Genomic DNA, 20916 nt, shown 5'->3' on the forward strand with positions numbered 1-20916 from the left:
ACCTTCCAGCCAAGGCTGCGGCCACGGCGTCCTCATCAGCCCTGTCCCCTGGACCTCTCTACACATCCCTGCCCCCTGGGAAGGCCTCAACATGACCCTTTCTAGGAATTCATTTGAGCAGAAGTATTTACAGAGCCCTGCTCTGCTCCTGGCCCTCAGGGGGCAGCAGCCCCTGGGCCTGCTCCTGTCTGCATGGGACAAGAAACAGACCTCACAGAAGGGAAGGGACAAAGGGTGACCTGGGAGGGCTGGGGGGGGGCGTCTCCTATAGCCTTCTGACTTGGTGACCTCCCATCAGTAGCTTGACATGGGCCACAGCGGGGGGCTTCTGTTTGTGTTTTTTTTTAACCACATTCGTGTGTTAATTTTTCCAAATAGAATAAATTTGAATCCTACCCATTGCCATCGAGTCCATTCCAACTCATAGCGACCCTATAGGACAGAGTAGAACTGTCCCATAGGGTTATCCAAGGAGCTCCCGGTGGATTTGAACTGCCAACCTTTTGGTTAGCAAGCCATAGCTCTTAACCACTATGCCACCAGGGTTTCCAAATTCAAATCAGGGTAAAAATGAAATAAGGGTAAAAATGAAATAATGTAAAATAAGACAAACGCGCGCACGCACGCACACACACACACACACACACGGGGTTGCCATGATTTGGACATCAGGTGCAGGGCACGGAACGAAGCATAACCCCCCTTCATGACACTCTAGTGCTTTCACTCAGCTATTTAGTGAGATATTTTTGTGAAACGGAGAAGCCTGCGAGCCCAGCATCGCACACAGCTGAGGCCTCGGCCCGCCATCCCTGCGGACGTCCGGGACTTGGAATATAAGGATAACATCCCAGCCTTTCGCACACAACCCCCTTAGATCCCCTCTAGAGTGGGCACCCCCATTTTGCAGTGGGGGGCGCCAAGGTGCAGGGGAGGGCGGGGGTGCCCGTCTAGGGTGCTGGAGACAACCCGTGGCCCTTTGAGGCCAGGCCCTCGAGTCTGAGGCCTGGCTGCATGGATGGTCATTCTCCACCCTAGTGGGAGTGGTGTGGGGACAGTGAAGAGGTGACAGCTGGGGGTGGGGCTGGGAGGGCAGGAGGGCTGTCTGAGAGCGGGGGCTCCTGGAACAGACTGGAGGGGCAGGTGTCAGACTGCAGCACCAGCAGGGTGTGGGGGGGGAAGTGGCAGTGGGCTGGGCAGAGCAAGGGTTGCCACAGCACGCCCTCCGGTGGTGGGAAGGGGAGGCGCACCCTGCCTCTCGTAAGTCCCTGGGTGGTGCAAGCAGTTAACATGCTCAGCTAGGAAGTTGAGTCCACCCAGACACCTCAGAAGAAAGACCTGGCAATCTACTCCCCAAAAACCAGCCTTTGATGGAACATTGTTCTCACACACAAAGGGGGAGCCGCCACAACTCCATCACGGCTAACTGGTGGTGGTGGACCACTGGCCTCTAGCCCAGCTAAAGGTCTGGCCATCAGCCCCTGGGACATTCACGTACGGGGTCTAGGAACGTAGGCCACATGTGAACAGCAGTCATGGAAAAGGGAGCTGGGCGGAGGTCGCTTCCAGGGGGGCACACACCTCCCTCCTCCCATGCCCCTTACTCAGCCTTTTTATACGTGTTTATCTTTACTGGTGCTCAGCTGGCATCTGCTGAGTAAGTTAATCTGGGAATGCAAGGATGGGGAAACTTCAGGAACGAAAACATGCAAGGGGGAGGTGAAGCCGGGACAGCACAGCACACCTGTGGCAGAGGCTGAGGTGTGACTGAGGCCGGGACAGCACAGCACACCTGTGGGAGAGGCTGAGGTGTGACTGAGGCCGGGGACAGCACAGCACACCTGTGGCAGAGGCTGAGGTGTGACTGAGGCCGGGACAGCACAGCACACCTGTGGCAGAGGCTGAGGTGTGTCAGCCTTGACGGTGGGTGAAAGCTTTCAGTTAGGATCAGCAGGAATGAGAAGCCGCTGAAGGTTTGGGTGAGGTGGTGAGACTCAGGAGGGGGGAGACTGGCCCAGGTCAGTGATGGCCAGTATGCCTGGAGGCCCAGGGAGGCCACCGTGCTGGCAGACAGGCCAATGGCTCTGCTCCATAAACAAGGACCAGGGCTTCCTGGAAAGGGGACCCGGGGAAATGCATTCAGGCCAAGTGGCCAGTGGCAGGCAGAGTGCAATGGCCCGCAGGCACGCAGGCCTGGTTTGAATTTCAGCTCCCCAACCTTCGCAAATGAAGCTCGCTGAGCCCTAAATGCTACCCAACACCCCAAAGGGTGGTTTGAAGGTCTAAATGAAATGACGTGTTTGAGACGTTTAGCATGGCCCTGCACAGCTAAGGACACTGGTTTCACTTTTATCTTGGGCACCATACTATAGAAAGCATTTCCAAAGTCCCCAGCGACCTCCATTCCTTTCCATCTAAAAATCTTAAGACGCACACACTATTCCCCATGGACATTCCACCTTGGGCCTTCACTTAGCGGTTCTTGGCCTCAGAAACGCCTGGGCCAGGGCTCGTCACCTCAGCAGCATTCTGTCAGAGGCCTCGTCCACCATTAGCAAAGAGAAGGGGGAAGTGGCGTGTTCATAAGGAGCAAAGATGAACCTCCCTCAGCCTCCTCAGCGGTACATCAGACACAGGGCCCCACCTGGGAGCAAATGCTTCTCTGCAGGGTCCTAAGGAGCTAAGGAGCGCTCAGTCTACTTGGCCAGATTCTTAGTAGATTCCATTCCAAGGTAGGAAGCTCTTCTTTTGGACTGTGGAGCCCTGGGTGGGGGACAAGGGCGACTGGGGGTCGTGGCCCAAGTGCACAGGCTGCATTCAGCCATGCTTTGTGCTAAGTGGCGGAGGTGTTCAGGACGCATCGCTTGGTGGTGGAGACTGAACCCTGGGAGTTTCCATCCATCAAGGCTCCACAACCATCAACCCAGGTAGGAGCTTCTCGCCAGTTTTGAGGGGAGTGGCGGCTCAGAGGAATGAGAAACAAACGAGAACCACAAGCGGGAAAAAGCTTAACAACAGTACGCGTTTATTATAGTTTATAGAGCCATGTTACACATGCGTGGTGCTTCAAACTGACCTATTGTTAAATGTTTTTCTGGATGCAAAGCCATCTGATGCTTGATGCAGGTGCCTTAAATACTATAATATTTCTGCGTCTATGACCTATGGAAAAACCAAGGACAGTTCCAGAAATGGCAAAGAACACTTAAGAAAAAGGTGTACATGAGACACGGGCTCAAGTCCTTGAAGCGGGGCCTACACAAGTGACCATGAAGTGAATAAAAGCAGAATTTTTCTATGACCAATCACCACTTGTAGTTAATAGCGCCTCCTAACACACTCCCGGACGCTATAGGAAGACAAGGTCATTGTTTGGTACCATGCCCTTCTTTCCTCCACAAGGAGCCGGCCACCTCGCAGCCCAGAGAACATGGCCCGGCAACAGCCTCCTCCCCACAGTACCCCAACGCAGTTTCTTATGGCGTCTGAGTGTCCTTCGTGCAAAGAAGTCAATTTGAGGAAAATCAACTGTTGTGCTCCAGGTGATGAGGCACCACCACACGTGCCCTCCGCGCTCCCAGGATGGTGACCAGGACTGGGGGCAGGCCGAGCAGCAGGCTGGCTGAGCGGCACAGCCAGGGCCCCGCACTGGGCTTGCGGGAATGGCGTGCTGACATCACACCAAGTTCAATCTCAGCGCCCCCTTCCAGCTTTTACAAGGGAGTGGGTCAAGTGTGGCAACAGTGTGCTGCCCACCCCGCCCCCCAAGTCCAGATAGGGGCCCAGTTTAAAGATGCTCTGTGGTGCGGCTGCTCAGTGGATGCCGGGCCACCCACGTCCCCCACATGCTGAGCGGAGGGTGAGCCCTCTCCTGCCTGGTGCCGCTGGTCTGAAGGGCCTACACACAACCCTCCTCAGGCAACTTGGCCGGGCATCTGAGCAGTGCAAGGGTGAATCAAAGGCCAGTGATTCAGGGTGACTGTGACCCAGCCAGCTACCAGTCAAATGCTTCTGTGCAGGCTGGGAGTTCCCACCCCTGATCTGGGGAGTCAGAGCAGGTTATAAAGCACGTGACCAGAGCTGCATGGCTTCCAGGTTTTTGGCTTTCTCCCCTACCTTCTGGGCAGGATGCACTCACCAGCACCCAATGGGCCTGGACTCTGAGGAGATGCTTCAATCTCACCAGTGCCAGTGGGGCCAGAACAAAGGCCACAAGACAGACAGGTGCCCCGAAGGCTGGATCCAAGCCAATCCAGTGACTGGCCACAGAGCAGCTGGAAGGAAGCCTCTAGAAGCAAGCAGGTCAGGACGCTAAGTGCGTGCCTGTGAGCGGCACCAGCTCTCACCTCTGTTTTGATCTCTGGGAGCCTTGTTCTTGCTGGTGATCAGATGTCAAAGGAAGAAAACAGAAGATGATTGGAATTAAAGATGAACAAAACCGATTTCCTAAGCCACTCTGATCCCAAATTACATAGCAGTCGCAGAACATCGCAAACAGAGAATCAGTTCTCTCCGCTTATTACTGGGGGGAGGGAGAAGCGTTGGGTTGGAATCACCAGGTTTCCAACGCAAAAATTCATTTCAGGGGACCGGGTTTTGAGGTGCCACGGGCACGAATTCTAGTTTGAATCTAAGCCACAGGAACTCAGTTTCACCAAGCAGAGTGTAACACCGTACGTAAGCGGAGGGCGGCAAGAGGCCCACGTGTGCCAAACCCCAAGTCTCTGCGGGCCTCCCGCTGGCTGTGACTTTCATCTACCGTGAAGACGTGAACTAGGACTCTGCGGGGAAACGCTGGCAGGCGCTGAGCACACGATTCCGTTACAAGGCTTCCTTTCATTACTCAGATTTAACAAAATAAGTGACATTTAAAAGAACTTGTACATGAAGACCACGTAGGAATACACGTCTTGATTTTCCTCAAATCCTCAGGCCTTGAGTTTAGGCAAAGCACACAAACACCATATGAAATTAACAGCATGAATTCAATGTCACCTTGGAAAATAAACGTCACTCTGAGGTGACAGTTCTTTTTACAAATATTATGCTCCCCCCAACCCCGCCACCAAAAAGGGGGAGAAGAAGAAATTCAAAAATAGAAAAGAACATCTTGTTAAGTGTAAACTTAATTCTCTGGGGAGTTTTTATATTACCTATGATAGAAACATGCATTTAGTTTAGCTTGGATGTATGAAAATATGTCTTCAGTTATTACTTAGAAATCAGATTAATCTTCAAGACAACTGACTCACTGTTAGAACACCATTTCAAATTGTAATAAATTACATTTTTAGCAAAATTATAAATTCTAACCACAAGCAAAATGGGTTTCAGTCAAACCCAATGAAAACTACGTCTACTCTTTAATCAAGTCACTGCTCCTCTACTGGTTTCCCACACTGTTGTAAACTGAGCGCCGTGCCTGCGAGGAACTTGTACATGAAGTTTTCATCAAACCCCAAATCAAACTGCGTACAGAAATTAACCCTGCAGACTGCAAGAAGACACACGGGCAGAGAGAGTCAAGGGGAGATAGAAAGGACGGAAGAGATGACCAAAGGCACAGAGGAAGAGGGGCCTCCCCCCACACGGAAGCCTGGCTTCTGTAGGGCACCGGGCGGCTCTCGGCCCTTCCAAGGGCTTCCTGGCCTGGGCCAGTGCCTGGCGGGACTGTCCTCAGCACAGGTCTGCTTTGCTGTGGGCCCCTGGGCAGGAGCCCTGAGGACAGCGCCTGAGCCAGGCTCCAGTGTCGCACGGTGCCGAGCGTGGGCAAGGCAGCTCTGGACAATGAATACAGCCCCTGGACTCCTGGGTACTACTCGGCCCAACACGGTGAGGGAAGATACAGGTGGCTATGGTTGGAGGCCTCTGCCCGATGTCAGTCACAGAACCACAGGTTAGCACCTGGACACTCAACTTCAAAAGGCACCTTCACCACAGGCTTACCTCTCTACTGACTGCCAGATACAGCAAAGCCTGGCTTATCCAGAGGATAGCGGGGTCTTCTGATTAACCCAGTTCCATCAAACTACTCAATGGATTACGGATTGTGAATGGATAAAAAAAAGTGTCTCAAATTACATTTTTCATTTGTGATTCAGAAGGCACTTCAAAATTCCGCAGAGCCACAGGGTCATTGTTACGAGCCCATCAATCCTCCTGCGCAGGAGTAAAGAGAAGCTGTAGGAGATCGGGCTTCATCTCTGACCTGATGATGTCCTGATAAAGAAATCTGGAATTGACTGTCTGTCATATACCTTAGAGCCCAGCATACAGCACAGAAAGACGTGGCATGTTTGCATTTGGACTAAATGGGATTTTGCTGTATCATGGCAGTTTATAAAATATTCTCAATGAGTCCGATATTTGACTCTAAGTAAAATTCAAAACTGATAATTGTACATTGAAGAGGTCACCAGGTGAGGTAAAGCACTCACTGAGTGCAGCTTTCTGGCAATCAAATCACCTTGCCAATCTGCACTCAGCATGTTTGGAAGCACGAAAGCAACATAGTGGCGCTCCGTCGCCTCACCTGCTAGCACTTTAGGACTCCATGGATGGAGGAACAAAGGCGCTCCAACCAACCAACCAACCAACCAACTGAACGCTCTCCTGCCAGACAAGTCAGAGCCCTGCTGTAGCCTCCTCGGAGAGCAGCCTGAGGGAAACGCCCAGTCTTCCCCTCTGCTGGCACCCACTGCCAGCCAGCACCTTACCTGGAGAACGTACACAGGCCCCATCAAAACTGCATCCGTCAAACATCAGCCGGGGTGCTAAAATCAAAGTCCCCAGTGGGCCCGGTACGCGGTGCTCTGAGGTAGTTCCTTATCTCAGGATGCCTGCTAGCTACGCTTTCTTTCAGCATTTCAGTACACGTAGGAAGTATTAAAATATCCATGCATCGCTTTAGTCACAAATCACTGTAACTGAGTGCAAAATAAAGGAAACTTGAGTTGCTTTATTTAGCTTCCAATTTCTGGGAGGCTCAAGAGTTAGAATTATTCTGGACAACAAAAGAAAATAAGACTGTGCTTACAGACCTTTTCTGCCATACTCTTTCTTCAGGATTGCTATTTTATTGTTGCCCTTTCTGTTACACGGGACGTACACATCAGGTGTTAAAAGGTACAATACATTCTACAACTGAGCACCACTTTCTGTAACCGAACAGGCAAAGAAATGACACTCGACATCAGCATCTGGCAGTATTTTTCGGGAAAAAAAAAAAAAAAAAAAAAAGTGACTAAAATGGGTTTAAATTGATTAACACTATTAAATCACATCTAATATTTGATACTACATGATTCAATACAGCTATACGATACAATTATACAAAATGTGTTAACATCAAAGAATACAACCAAAATTAAGATAGCAAACAAAACCTATATAACTTTTTTTTTGTACAGGAAAATACTTTTGAAGTATGCATGTAACTGCCCATTCTTTTAAAGAAAATCTACTGCAAGCAAAGTTATCAACCTCCAGAAAAATCACACATAGCATTACTAAGCATATCCCCAAAAAGTGTACAATATGCACACTTGGAAAATACAAAATTAAAAAAATTGTAAGCAACAGGTGAGCTTCATATTTATAAGAATGTGAAAAGAAGTCCCATTTTTAGCACTGTTGTATAAAGAATTGTCTTTTGATGCGAAGTTCGTGAATTGTCCTCCTGTTGGGACCACACTTTACAAAAACACCGTGTTTTTGAAACGAGATTACAGAGCAAGATAGAGCATCTCAGCAATGTCATCTTATTAAAGTTTTTTTTTTTTTTTTTTTTTTAATTTTTACTACTTTATCAAAACATGTCCCTTAGGTGTGTAGGATTCATATTTAAAATTCTTTCCTAGAAACAATATACAAAGGAGAGGCGTATTTATTCTTAATCACACTCCTGGAAGATGCTTCCCGAGGCCGAGAAGGGGCTCCGCTCTTCCTCTCACTGGTTGTTTTTGGCCTTAGCATGTGTTAAGATGTGCGATTTCAGGTTAGTTGACTGAGCAAACTTCTTATTACAACCGTCGAAGGGGCACACATAGGGCCTGTCTCCGGTGTGGATCCGCACATGCGTGCGCAAATTGAAGTCCAGTGAAAAGCGCTTCCCACAGCCTTCGAACGTGCACTGTCGAGGAAAGACCAGAGTCAACCCACCAGCAACTGGGGTGGACCCGGGAAGCCCGGAGTGCCCCACTGTGGTGGGGAAGGGACTATTTCTTTCACCAACCCCTTTCCCTCCCTGCCCTGGGTGAACTTTCTAGATATAGTCCACAATCAGCAGGTGGGGATCGTTAACTTGGCTTGTGGGACATCTCCTAAAACCCATGGAGAGCCCTCACGAAATGTTTAAAACGAAGAAGGAAAACAACTTGGCAAGATGGCAGGGATTTTCCTGAATTAATTAAGTTCCTGCTGCTTCTTTAGATACCTCCAATAGTAAAATATAAATGATTGAGAATGCTTCTGGTGTCAGTAACCAAAAAGAACATTAGATTTACCAGCTGTAGGACTAGTTTATTATTTCTGGGCTTCTAACATCAAGGCCAAATACCATCTCTATTCACTCTCATACATTTTCAGAAGTCCCTGTCAGTTAGAACGCAATTCAGTATATTATTAACTACAGAAAATCCATGACTGCAAGGTCATAGTGAACACACCAGAAATGCCTTCCAGGATTGCCCCTGAGCACCGTTGTCCCGGTGTAAACTACGCTCCCCGAACACTGTGATACAGCCCGCGCCCAGCACTACAGCGATTACGCATGGGCCCCCCGGCTGATGTTTCTCACTGAAGGTAAGGTACGTCTCCAAGAGCAACGAGCCCGGCTCTCGGAAGCTCCCGAGTCACATGCTGCAGCCACCAGCCACCAGCAGTGCGCTGACGCCCAGGAGGGTGCGGAGGAAGAAGGGAGGCTCTACCTGAAAGGGCTTCTCTCCAGTATGAACCAGTTGATGCCGTTTTAGTTTTGAGCTCTCAACAAAAGCTTTGCCACACTCTGCACAGACGTGGACTCTGGGGCCGTGGGTGTGCAGATGTTTCCTCATGGCAGAGTTGTCCCTGAACATCTTTGTGCAGCCCTTGAAACAGAGAGAAGCTTAGTGGTTCACACTGCAAACTCTGGCATGGGTTCAGCCACTTCAACCACACAAAAGCCCTCACCGACAGATTAAAACAAACACCCCCCCCAACCCCAGCGGGTACATACAATTACCTGCTCAACCCCCCGGCTTTAATTTTACTTAGCATTACAGTAGAATATTGATAAATGATTTAACACAACAACCAGACAGCTGAAAAAGGCCTTATCATTTAATGCAAACCCCTTGTTTATGGATGAGGAAACTGAGGCTTCGCGAGGTTTTTCAGACTTGCCCAAGGTCACACTACCAGAGCAGCCGAGCTGGGAGTAGAACCCAACACACCGGCTCCCAGCTCCACCACAGCTGCCTCACCCGCGTTTATGTCCCCCACATGAAGTAACAGAAGCACCGATACAGAAATGGAGTTAAAAGGATGGCAGGCCACCACTACCTTTGGTGGGCCCCATAGTCTGTGCTGCAAGAATGGGCTGTCATTCTCCATCGCCCAGTGCTCCCTCTTCTCTCTTTGCCTCTTTCCCCTTCTTGACAGAGAAAGAAGCAAGAGGGTCTCCAAGGAATGGCAACTACAGAAGAAATTTATTTTGTGAGACACTAGGAAAAGGAAGAAGCAGGCAAACTGACTACCAATGCAGTGTGGACTGAGGCAGATGGATGTGTGGTGCTCAAGAGAAGCATGGCCTCAATTTCTTCTGCAGTTGTTGCCCAATAATGGAGTGACTGGGGGATGACAAAACAGCATGACAGAAGGACAGCACAAGTCAACCACTGACAGCTCCACAGCAGGTGAGGGAAGCCACAGTTTTTTCACCTTGACCTCTAGGTGGAGCTTCCATTTGGAAAATGGAGTCAAGACAAATTAACTGGAAAAAAGTATACAGAAAAGCTACAGAGATGACAGGCACTGAAGATGGCCTAACTGTTTTCAAATGCTTATTTCTTTTTGGCCCCAAGAGAAATCATTTTCCACTTCAAAATCTCCACAGTAAGAGTGTTAAAAAGGAACACAAATACCATGCAAGTGCAGAGTCCTAATAGGTGACACCATGAAACCAAACCTACCCCCGCCCCAAAGCTGACCTCGAGAAGTCTTTACTCCGTTCAGAATGTCTCCCCTTTATCCTCTGCACCTATGCGATGTTTTATTCTCTGTTAGTTTTACATCCAACAAGGGTTGAAAACAGACCTCTGTCAGAGTACTTTGCAGGCTATCCTTTCATTTCAAAGGTGAATCACATTTGAAAACAGTTAAATACCCCTCTAGTAACATACAATTAACAGGGTAAATTAAGAAAACGGTGAAGGAAATCTTATTAGGCTTATTTTAGCAACACTCAAAATAATGTCCAAACTTCCACAATGAGCCCATGGACCCACAAAGGTCCAAGGGCAAGATCATAACTCAAGTCTTAAGACTGACTGTACAGTGATAACAACAACACTTGTGCCCCATGGTAACTGCACTGAAGTAATTTAAATTTAAGCGGCCCTTACTAAACAACAAAGATTACATCGCAAAATGTAGTCTCTTCAATTTAGAGACCAAAGATTATAGTTCCTTACTTTATCTCAATTATGGAGATGGAAATAAAAATGCAAATTTCTGATAAGCACCCTATAACTCCATGAAGAGTTCTGTGAGCCTTTTCACCCAGCATTACTTACTCTAGGAGCCTTTTCACCCAGCATTACTTACTTTATGAGGGCAAGCTATTGTTCTTGGAGCATCATCTTCTTTAATTTTTCTTGGCTTCATTCTTCCCCAAAAAAAAAAAAAAAAAGAGAGATGGATTTGTAGGGGTGCGTAGACTCAACTGGCCTAAATCAGAGAGTTGCTAAAATGTCTTCCTTGTAAGTATAAAAACTAAGATTCTAGGATGCTTCCATGAAGGCGGTTGGATGCACCTAGGACCGTGAAACACTGCCCCATTTTACAGACAAGGTTACCGATGTTTACAGACGTCTGTCTACGGTCTCATAGCTAAAACATCAGTGCAACTCAGAAAGGCACTATGACCTGTGAGATTCAAATACACGCTCTTTCCTCCGACCCTTTAAAAAAAAAATACAGAAGACCAACAGCCCAGACAACCACGACGAATCTCCTAGCCGGCACAAGGCAAGGTGTCTAAAAGCAGCTGCCATCATGCAGTAAAGCAGTCTTACAAAAAGGGAGCAAGGGATATGGGACCATCTTAAAAATATAAATCCCTATACAGCTGTTTAAAAAAAGAAACTAAAAATGGGTTCAATTCGTACTGACAGGAAAGGCTCTTTAAACACTCTGTTAGAAAACAAGGCAGAGAAGAGTCTCCTTCTAAATGGAGACTTACGGACACACGTGTAAAGTATCTGTTAGCACCGGTTTGGGGAGGAGACCTTTGGGACTAGTGGAGGGCCCACCGCATCCCGTTTCATACAGTTTAATCTTTACCACAGTATTCTGGCGGGGGAGGGTATGGGGAGAGGGGGGACTAGAGTTTTCATTTATTTCAAAAGACCAGTTCTGGTTCTGCTGTCAGACCTGTGGCGGGGTTCATAAGTTTCCACGGTAACAAGCGTCTGGGTAACTATCCAGGGAGCTTGCCGATGTGGAGACTTACCTACCCGCCATCTCCACTTACCAACCTGTGGTCTTTTGTCAAACTTTCTCTCCAAATACTCCCTACAGATCTGAGTGTGGTAGAGGGGTGAGAAATTAAAAGTTCCTAGAAAAACTAGAAAGAACAATTTTAATCTCTGAAACAGACTTTCCTTTTGTCCTTCATTTTGCCATCCTCCTACTCAAGGGTTCATATTTGATAAACAATAAGTCAACGATTCCTTGACAGTAAGAGCCAATTTGCCACCACCCTCTTATCGTGAAAGATTACTTCTGTCACCTTGAAGTTAGCAAAGGCCCTGACAATAACCTTCCTTTTTCTATACCCCTGATCTAGAGAAACACTTTGTGATGCTTCTCACTCTATAAGACCAGACCTCATGAAATCGTCTAGTTAAACTTTCCATCTCCCGGAGGAGTACAAGTGAAGGTATACACCTGGTAGCTATAACTGGTCTCCACAAAGTTTATTCAAGACACTACGTATTTTCTACTCTAAATTCTGTGAGAGTATTTTCAGTCTGGCACCCCCACCCCCACCCTGCAGACACTTATCCTTTCTTGTAATTGGAGTATTACTACATCAGTTAGCAAATATTTTCTAAGTTCTCATTGTACACGGGGTGCTGAACTGGCTTTTGTTATCTTAAATACCAACAAATCCTGAAGTTTTGGTCTGAGTTCATGGAACTATGAGGTGGAACAAAAATTACAGTGCCACTGCGCCACCTGGAGTTGGGTCAGAGATTAAAAAGTAATAGCGTCCACATAAAGTGTTTTATTCCACTCAGTATCAAAACAAATATAAAAAAAAAAGAACCAAGTTTCAATCTTCCCAGTTAAGAATTTTTATTCATTGAAGAGTCCACTGAAATGTTCTGTCTTAACTGTGGAGATGGTTACATGACTATGTCTGTCAGAATTCACAGGCACAGCCCTAAAAAGAAAGGCTGAATTTTACTATATGCCCAGAGTATTATGCTTAATAAACTCGACTTTAAAAAAGGCCACTGAGTTGACAAATACATTACATAGACATTCCTTGTCCCACTCATCTTGATGCTCAAATCTGGGGTCAATGGCAGTGAGGTGCCTGTGCCCGAGGGCAGGTGTTACCAGAAAAGAGTCCCCTCAACAATATATTTTCTCAGAGATTTATTTCTAGAACCTTATTATTATTATTATTTTTAACATTTTATCAAGGAAATGTTCAAATATCCACAAATGTAGAGAGAACAGTGTTAATGCCAAGGTACCATTCACTCAACTCCTGATTTTTTTATGTTGTTATCAGTGGCATTTTTCTTTAAAATGCCATTTACTAAATGTGTGTAATACTGAGAAATATAATTAACTTTGTATGTTAATTTTGAAAGGCAGGGGTTTTAATAAGAAGCCACTTTTTTTTTAGACGAGTAGAGAGTTTACAATGCATTTGGATTCAAGAGGGAAGTTGGAGGTTTGATGCCAGTCACTCTTAAGCTCCTTGGCAAATCACCCTTCCTCGCTACAGAACGGCAAAAGAGGTAGTCTGTGTGCTGGTGCATTTTAAACGTTATTTGAATGCAAACACTGAAAAAGTTATTTTCCAAAAAGTGTGCTTTGACTGAAAGTTTTGTTTTGTGAATAAAGACCCAAATCACATAGTACTACTTAGAATCTATCTCTTGACCCTTCTGAACTATTCAGAGGTCACCAAGAGTTGGGTCTTCCACTGACTGTGATACTTCACACAGATTCTGTTGAACCCAGAGACGGCTATGACAAAGCATAGGCATCGTGAATCGGACAGACAGGACGCGGGTCTTGGTGCTGATGTTTACCAGCTGCATGACCTTGAGCAAACTACTTGACTTCTCAGCCTCGGTTTCTTACTCTGTAAAAAGGTATAATCCTACCTTAGAGTCATGAGAATTAAAAGAAATGATGTATGTTGAGCACGTGGGAAATGATAGCTATTATTATCCCTGGCTATGTGTTAAATGGGTCTAGCTAAAAATGCATTCGTTCTTAAAATATCACATGCCAGTTGTGCTTAACAACTCAGAAGGTTCTGGCACTCCGAAGCACCCTTTCAACTAAGGAACTCAGGGGCTGGAGAAAGTAAGGTAGAAGGCATCCCTCAATGTAGTACACATCATACAGAGGAGCAGGGTGCCCACCAATGGAAGCTTCCTGCTCAAGTAAGAACCAAGAGCACACCCCCAGGGCGTGACTGCGGGTTTTAGAATATCTCACTCTGGCCGACGTGGAAGGAACAGCACTGCAAAGGTTGGCACCAGGACCCCAAACTGCAGGAACTTCCTGGCCCACTTTCAGTAGGGCATGTGTAAGCCAAAAGTTCTTATTAAGCTAAATTTGCCAATGTCCCTGAAGCAGAGATGAAATAGTCTGGAAGCAGTGGTTCTTTAACGAAAATAAGTCTTATCCCTGCAAAGCAAGCTTAAGGAGTTGACTTCTAGGCCAGAAGCACCAATTTGCTGGTGGGACTGAAGTTCTTGTGTACTACGGCTACCATGTGAAAGCATCATCCACCTCCCCTTTTCTCGTGGAAAGAATAGTGTTGCCTTATGTACATCAGACACAGTTTGATAAAACGAGTGACATCTTAAAGTAAAAAACTATAAAGTACAGACAACGTGCTTTCATGTGATGATACTGAAGAGTCTTAAGGCACTTCCACCTCCACTACCACGCTTCCTTTTCACAGTAATCCTATGAAAGAGTCCCAGGGTGGGTAACGAACACAGAAACTAACCTATCTGGGATTGTTCTAACTAAATGCTACCTGTCAGAGACCACTTTTTACATAGTTTGCAGATTTAACCAGGAAAGAGAATTCGCCAGGTCCCACTCACTAATAATTTTTGAAGTATTTACTAAAAAGACATTTCAGGGAAGAACCAATCACCCATCGTCCCACCTCCCCAATCCCAAGACTTTCAAGCGGAAGTCATTATTTCTTACACTTGCCCACATGTTTATGTAACTGGCTTACTAAGCTGTCTAAGCTCAGCGCAGCAGGAACTTGAAATGGTCTGCATTTTTGGTCAGTTTCGAGTCCAAGTGAGCACCCTATTAACCCACCACACGGAGAAGGGGGGTGATGGCTGGACTAGAAGAACCAGTTCAGTGGATCTAAAGAAACCACGAAGATGTGGCCTGGCTCCCATGAGTCTGATCCTTGGTCTTTGCCTTCAGCTTTCAGAGTCCCAGTCACCAATTCTGGGGCTTCAGCAAAGTCCTATCCAACTGTGAGACACATTCTCAAAATGTGAGACCTTGTAATAGGGCACCAGGCTCAAGAATCTCTTGCCACCACCTGTCTTAACTAGAAAGGTTTGTTTAGGTTAACATGACCTTCTTTTCCAGAGATATTATGTAAAATGGGTGGGATGAGCCCAAATCTCAATCCACCTCACAATGCCATGCCAGAACCCTATACCTGTACATTTTCTTACAATGTCAACATAAACAAGATTTCCTTCTATTCTATACACAATAATGAAACCTTTAACACGTTGATTATGTAAAAAAAAAAAACAAACATTTTTGTCAGTACTGCTTACTGTAGAAATAAACAGTATGCTAGAATCACCTTTTTTAAAAAAAAAAAACAGTAATTCATTGTGTTTTCAGCGAAAGTTTACACAGCAGTTTAGGTTCCCATTCAACAACTTCTATACACGTTGTTCAGCGACATTGGTTATATTTTTCACAGTGTCTGAACATTCTCATTATTTTCATTCTGGTTGTTCCGTTTCCATTAATCTCGCTTCCCTGCCCCCTTACCTTCTCATCTTTGTTTTAAAGTAATTGTTGACAATTTGTTCTCATATAGAAACTCTGGTGGCTAGTGGTTAAGAGCTACGGCTGCTAACTGAAAATTTGGCAGTCCGAATCCACCAGGTGCTCCTTGGAAACTCTATGGGGTGGTTCTACCCTGTCCTATAGGGTTGCTATGAGTTGGAATCGATTCGATGGCAAAGGATTTGGTTTTTGTTTGTTTGTTTTCATATAGGCGATTTTCACCCCTAAGTTGTATTTATTTTGTTGTTGAGAATATACACAACAAAACATATACCAATTCAACAGTTTCTACATGTCAATTTAGTGACATTGATTACATCATCCTCCTTTTCTGAGTCCTTCCTCCCTCATTAACATAAACTCACTGTGCCCCCTAAGGTTCCTGTCTCATCTTTCAAGGTGCTGTTGTTAATTTGATCCCATATACAAAACCCATTACCATCAAGTTGGTTCCGACTCACCACGACTCAAAGGACAGAACAGAACTGCCCCATAGGGTTTTCCAAGGAGTGCCTGGTGGATTCAAACTGCCAACCTTTTGGTTAGCAGCCATAGCTCTTAACTAGTACACCACCAGGGTTTCCGTATAGATAGTTCTTAAAAGAGCATAATGCTCAAGGCAGACCTTTTTTACTAGTTAAGCTAAACTATTCAGTTTTAAGAGGACTTCAGAGGATATTTTTGGTTTAAGGTTTAAAGATTATCTCAGGGCAATAGTTTCAGGGGGTTCATCCACCCTCCATGCCTCCAGGAAGTCTAAAGTCCACAAAAAACTCCAAATTCTGTTCTAAATTTTCCCCCTTTTGACCAGAATTCTTCTATGGAATCTCTGTACGATCACATTTCTTGCTCTGTTAAGTCCAGGAGAATAGCTTCAGGACTACGGAGAGAATTTTCCTATAATCAGCTCAAATGAGTTCTCTTTCTATAAATATTGCTCAAAATTATGCCCCATGTTTTAGGTTATGCTTTCTTAGTTTTCTTCTCTCCTCTTTTCAGGGAGTTTCTGATTGCTTTTTCTTTTTTAAATAACTCCCATGCCATGAAGATCTTTCAGCTTTTTACTCTTTCTGCCCACTCACTACTGAATAAAATGGACTTGTCTTGAGAAATTCTTACAGCCCACTGGCTTCCTGTTCTAAACTTAACAGGTTCTTTTCTAGCCTGCTACACAACTGTCTTCTTGGTTTTCTTTTCCTTGTGTTTCTCAGGAAGTCTTCCTTTGGATGTTTATCATTTTGTTGGAGTATATTCTCAAGTAACCTCTATGGAAAAGGTACATGCAATGTAAAACAGATCCTTAAGTATCTACGACTGTCATTAATTTACTTTTGTATTTGACTGATAGTTTTACTGGATAAAGAATTCTATGTTTATAATAATTTCTCTTCAGAAATCTTAAAAGCTTGGCTCCAGTGTCTTCTAATTATCTTCTGTCATTGAAGAAAAACCTCATTCAGATCTAACTATCATTTCTCTCTCCAAGTGACCTTATTTTTTATCCTGGAAGCTTTTATGTTCTTCATTCTTGGTGTTTTGAAATTTTACAATTGACCTCTGGCCCCTGGTCCCAGCCCGTGTGGGTGGTCCACTTCCATAGGAGGGGGTGATCTAAGGTGGCCCTGATCCAGAGAACCAAGGTCACTGGGGAAACAAGCAAGGATTCTATTCCACAACGGCAACGTGCACCCTGTGGTCAGGGCTGAAACTCCCTGGATTTTCTGTGCAGAGGAGTGGGGACAAGCTCTCAGACCAGGTGCCCCAATTCTCCAACGAAGGTGAGCAAGGCCAAGGGCCACCAGTCCCTCATTACTTCTTCTGCTCACCACACGCAGGTTCCCTCTTTCTTCAAAACCTTTCTTCAACTCTCTACTCCACCACTGAAATCACTCTACGGTGTATAATCGAGACAGGTCTTATTCCTCCCTCTCCAGGACCTTTTGGAAACTCCTCCCTCACTGTTTGTGATGCTGTACTGTCCTGAGCATCCTCCTCCTTACCTCAATCATCCTTCTGCTCAGTTGCTGGTTCCTTCTACTCTCTGAATATAAGCAGTTTTTCCAAGATCTTATGCTGAGGTCTTTTCTCTCCACAACTGTCCCACCTCAAAGACCTTACCACTTTCATGGAATTAGCTACCGACCCCCATTAGATAATTCTAGCCCTAACTTATTTCCTAAATAAAACATCTTAAGTCCCAACACGGGTCTTTTATTACCATCTAAAAACAAACACTGCCTTCCTGAACCCCAAACCAGCACCTTCTCCCAACCTCCCCCCACCATCCAGGGAGTGAAGCTTTTAGTGTCATTTGGGATCCTCCTGTGTTGTCTGCCCTCCCTCCAGACAGCCAGCCAATCAGTTTCAAAATCTTCTCCTTTATCTCCTGTAGTTGCTATCACATCCATCCTTCCACCATCTGATGGCCACAATTCCAGCTCAGGCCTTCATTAGCTCTTGTTCAGCTTGCTCTCTCCCACTTCCCGGGTTGTACCTGCACCAGTTCAGCTCAGGACACAGTGGGAAATAAGCCTCTCAGCTTAAAGCTCTGGCCACACAGCCTCTTCTCTACTGCTCAAAACCCTTCAGCAGCTGCCCCCTGCAGCCTAAATCAAGTCCACACAGCTTGGCCCAGAATTCACAGGCCTTAATGATCTGGTTTCAGTCTGCCTGAACTCCAGTCATGTCCCTGTGAGTACCCTGATTCTCAGGCAAACCCGAGCACTTACTGTGGTTTGACTATAGACCGTGTACCAAACATGGAAGAAGTCCTGGTGGCACAGCAGTTAAGTGCTTGGCTACTAACAAAAAGGCTGGCAGTTTGAGCCCACCAGCCCCCACCCCACAGGAGAAGTACGCGGCAGTCAGCTTCCGTAGAGATCACAGCCTACTCTGTCCTACAGGGCTGCCAGGAGCTGGAATCGACTTGATGACAAAGGGTAAAAACCGAATACACGTCTCTCTACTGTGCTCATGCCGTTCCTGCGCACTGGCCCTGCACGGGCCCTCGCCACCCTGTCAAAACTCTGTATTCTTTCATGCCCAAATCCAATGCTACCTCCTCCACCAAGCTGTCCTCCATCCCTCCATTCCATCTCTATCCTGGAATTCTGAGTAAACAAGGGAGAGCTGCCAAGCTTCCAGAGCATGTGACAATATCATATAGCGGCACAGCGCTCGGCTCAGCCCGTCCAAAAATCTAACCTCGATGCTGACTGTGTCCCTACAGTCATGGCTGGGGGTGCGGGGAGTGCACTTAATGCTGGATTTGGAATCATATTTGAAATACGAATGGCAATACAATATGGAATAAAGTCATTCCTAAAAGCAGGGCCTTAATTTTTTTTTGTTAAGCCATGATAAATTAAAAATAAATTAAAATGTGTATATTTCCTATAACCATAGTCTCACTGGGGTGAAGGAAAAAGGGTGAGATCCCTTTGCTAAGACACAATGGGTCCAGGTCTCCCCGACCACTCACCTCAGACAGCCACACCCCAGCCACCAGTGTTTGATCTCTTCCTGTCATGCCGGCTTGTGTTAACAAAACACTGGAGCTTAACTGATGAGGCTGAGACGGAACCGAGGACATCCTTTCCTACGGTCTCCCCGCAGCTCAGTTCAGTGCAACACTCCCTAATTTAAAATGCACACAGAGGGCACGAGGTGGCAGGAGGATATCCATTTCAAAACAAATAATGTGTAAGTTTATTTATTCACAAGTAATGCCAGTTATGGAACTAAAGAGTATCTCCTTCGGCTTATTGTCTGCAAGGGTCTAAAATGCTGTCTCTCACATTAATAGCACAGCTACTACTAAAAATAAAACTTACTGCTTGTGTTTTCAGAAGTTTCCCAAGAGAAAGAATACAAACCACCACTGCAGCACAGGCTCACACATACACATTCCACAGCTGGCCAAGATTCACTCTCCACAATGAAAGGAAAGAAAGTTCTTACGACTTACCTAGCAAATTCTGCCAGTTGTTTGGGATCTGAGAGGTCAATGCCAGGTATTCCTCCAGGAGGAAGTTTCTTTCCTGTCATGTACTCTGAGTAATCGGGAGGAGAGTTCTCCCCAATGATCTGTTCTTCAACCACCGTCTCATGGTCAATATCTTTTTTTTCATCTGAAACAGGTCACGAGATTATCTCAGCTGAGTAAAAACGTACACGCAGGCAAAGGCACTTAAAAACTGTAAAGACGCTTTTGTCAGCAGCTTCTTAACAGGTGATTTATAGCTCCTAGCTCAACTTCCTTACCGCCAGTTCTTCCTCCTCCCCAATCTCTTGAAAGCCCGTTTCTCCTTGAAGGTCACCGATACGTCCAAGCCAGACCTGGTGGACCTCGTCTCCGTGCTCCTCCCCAGCCCCCCTGCAGCACGATACCAGCTCAGCCCTCCCACAATCCGCAGAGTTCACCATTCGTGTCTTCCTCATTACACTTCCCCGGTTCTCTTCCCACTTCTCTAACTGGCTTGTTTTCAGCTTCCTTTCTTTCTCCTCTTACCATTTCTCAGAGTTCTGCTTTCCATCTACCATACACATTTCCCGTCAGCTATCAGCTCCGTGCAGCCGACTCCAATCTAATCTTGCAGTCTTCACCCCTTAGCCAGCCAGCCTCTCGTCTCCCTCTCCAGTCTCCTCCTCCTTCACTACGCTCCCTGACTCCGCACTCCAGGCACACAGGCCTTTCAGTTCTTCAAGTGTGTCATGGCCCACCAGCCCTAACCTCATGGACTTTCCCCATGCAATTCCCTCTCACTACAACCTGTAATTACAGCAGTGTGATTTTTGTCAGTTTCTCCCAGTGGACTGTAAGCCCCACGAGGACAGGGACATTTGTTGGTTTTGATCTCTGTGGATGCCCAGAGCTTGTTCAACGTCTGCACAAGATTGGCCCTCAATAAATATCAGTCTCAAGAATGCAGGACATCTTGTGTATCTATCATCACAAATCCAGCAGGTTTTAAAAAAAGCCAACACTGACCGCTGTATACTTCATCTCCTATATCCTAGACATCAAATCTTATTGGGTTATTTTTAAAAGCTCACCTCTCTTAGTCCCACTGCCAGCAACTTAGCTCTTGTCATTATTATTGCAAACCTAAATGACTATAATACTTGAATTGGTCACAACAATCTGCTCTATGCCCTAGAAATGCTGTAAGGACAAATTGGCACAGAAAACACAGTGGTCACCATTTCACCAGGGTATGGGTCCTTCAAGGGCAGTATAATTTACTCCGACTTGGCATTCTGGGTCCTAGGCCGCCTGGTCCCATTTTAACAGATCCAGTCTTTTTCCTCTGCACGTGCCCTCCATATTCCAGCCAGGCTGTTTGTCCGTACGTGCCCAGAGGGAGGTGTTCCAAAAGCATGAGTTTCCTCCCTCTC

General features: G+C 46.2%; 1 protein-coding gene across 1 annotated transcript in view; it reads right to left on the reverse strand.

The window, feature by feature from the left end:
- Positions 1-6938: 6938 nt before the first annotated feature.
- YY1 (YY1 transcription factor) overlaps positions 6939-20916 on the reverse strand; it is a 29374-nt gene continuing 15396 nt past the window's right edge. Inside the window, exons 2-5 of the mRNA XM_049897703.1 lie at positions 19487-19649; positions 10804-10864; positions 8928-9086; positions 6939-8131 (exon numbers count right to left, since the gene is read on the reverse strand). Coding sequence (XP_049753660.1) covers positions 7949-8131; positions 8928-9086; positions 10804-10864; positions 19487-19649 — 566 coding nt within the window. The 3' untranslated portion in view covers positions 6939-7948. The remainder of the gene's footprint in view (positions 8132-8927; positions 9087-10803; positions 10865-19486; positions 19650-20916) is intronic.

The sequence above is a fragment of the Elephas maximus genome, chromosome 10 (genome assembly GCF_024166365.1).
Source record: "Elephas maximus indicus isolate mEleMax1 chromosome 10, mEleMax1 primary haplotype, whole genome shotgun sequence".
Lineage (NCBI taxonomy): Eukaryota > Metazoa > Chordata > Mammalia > Proboscidea > Elephantidae > Elephas > Elephas maximus.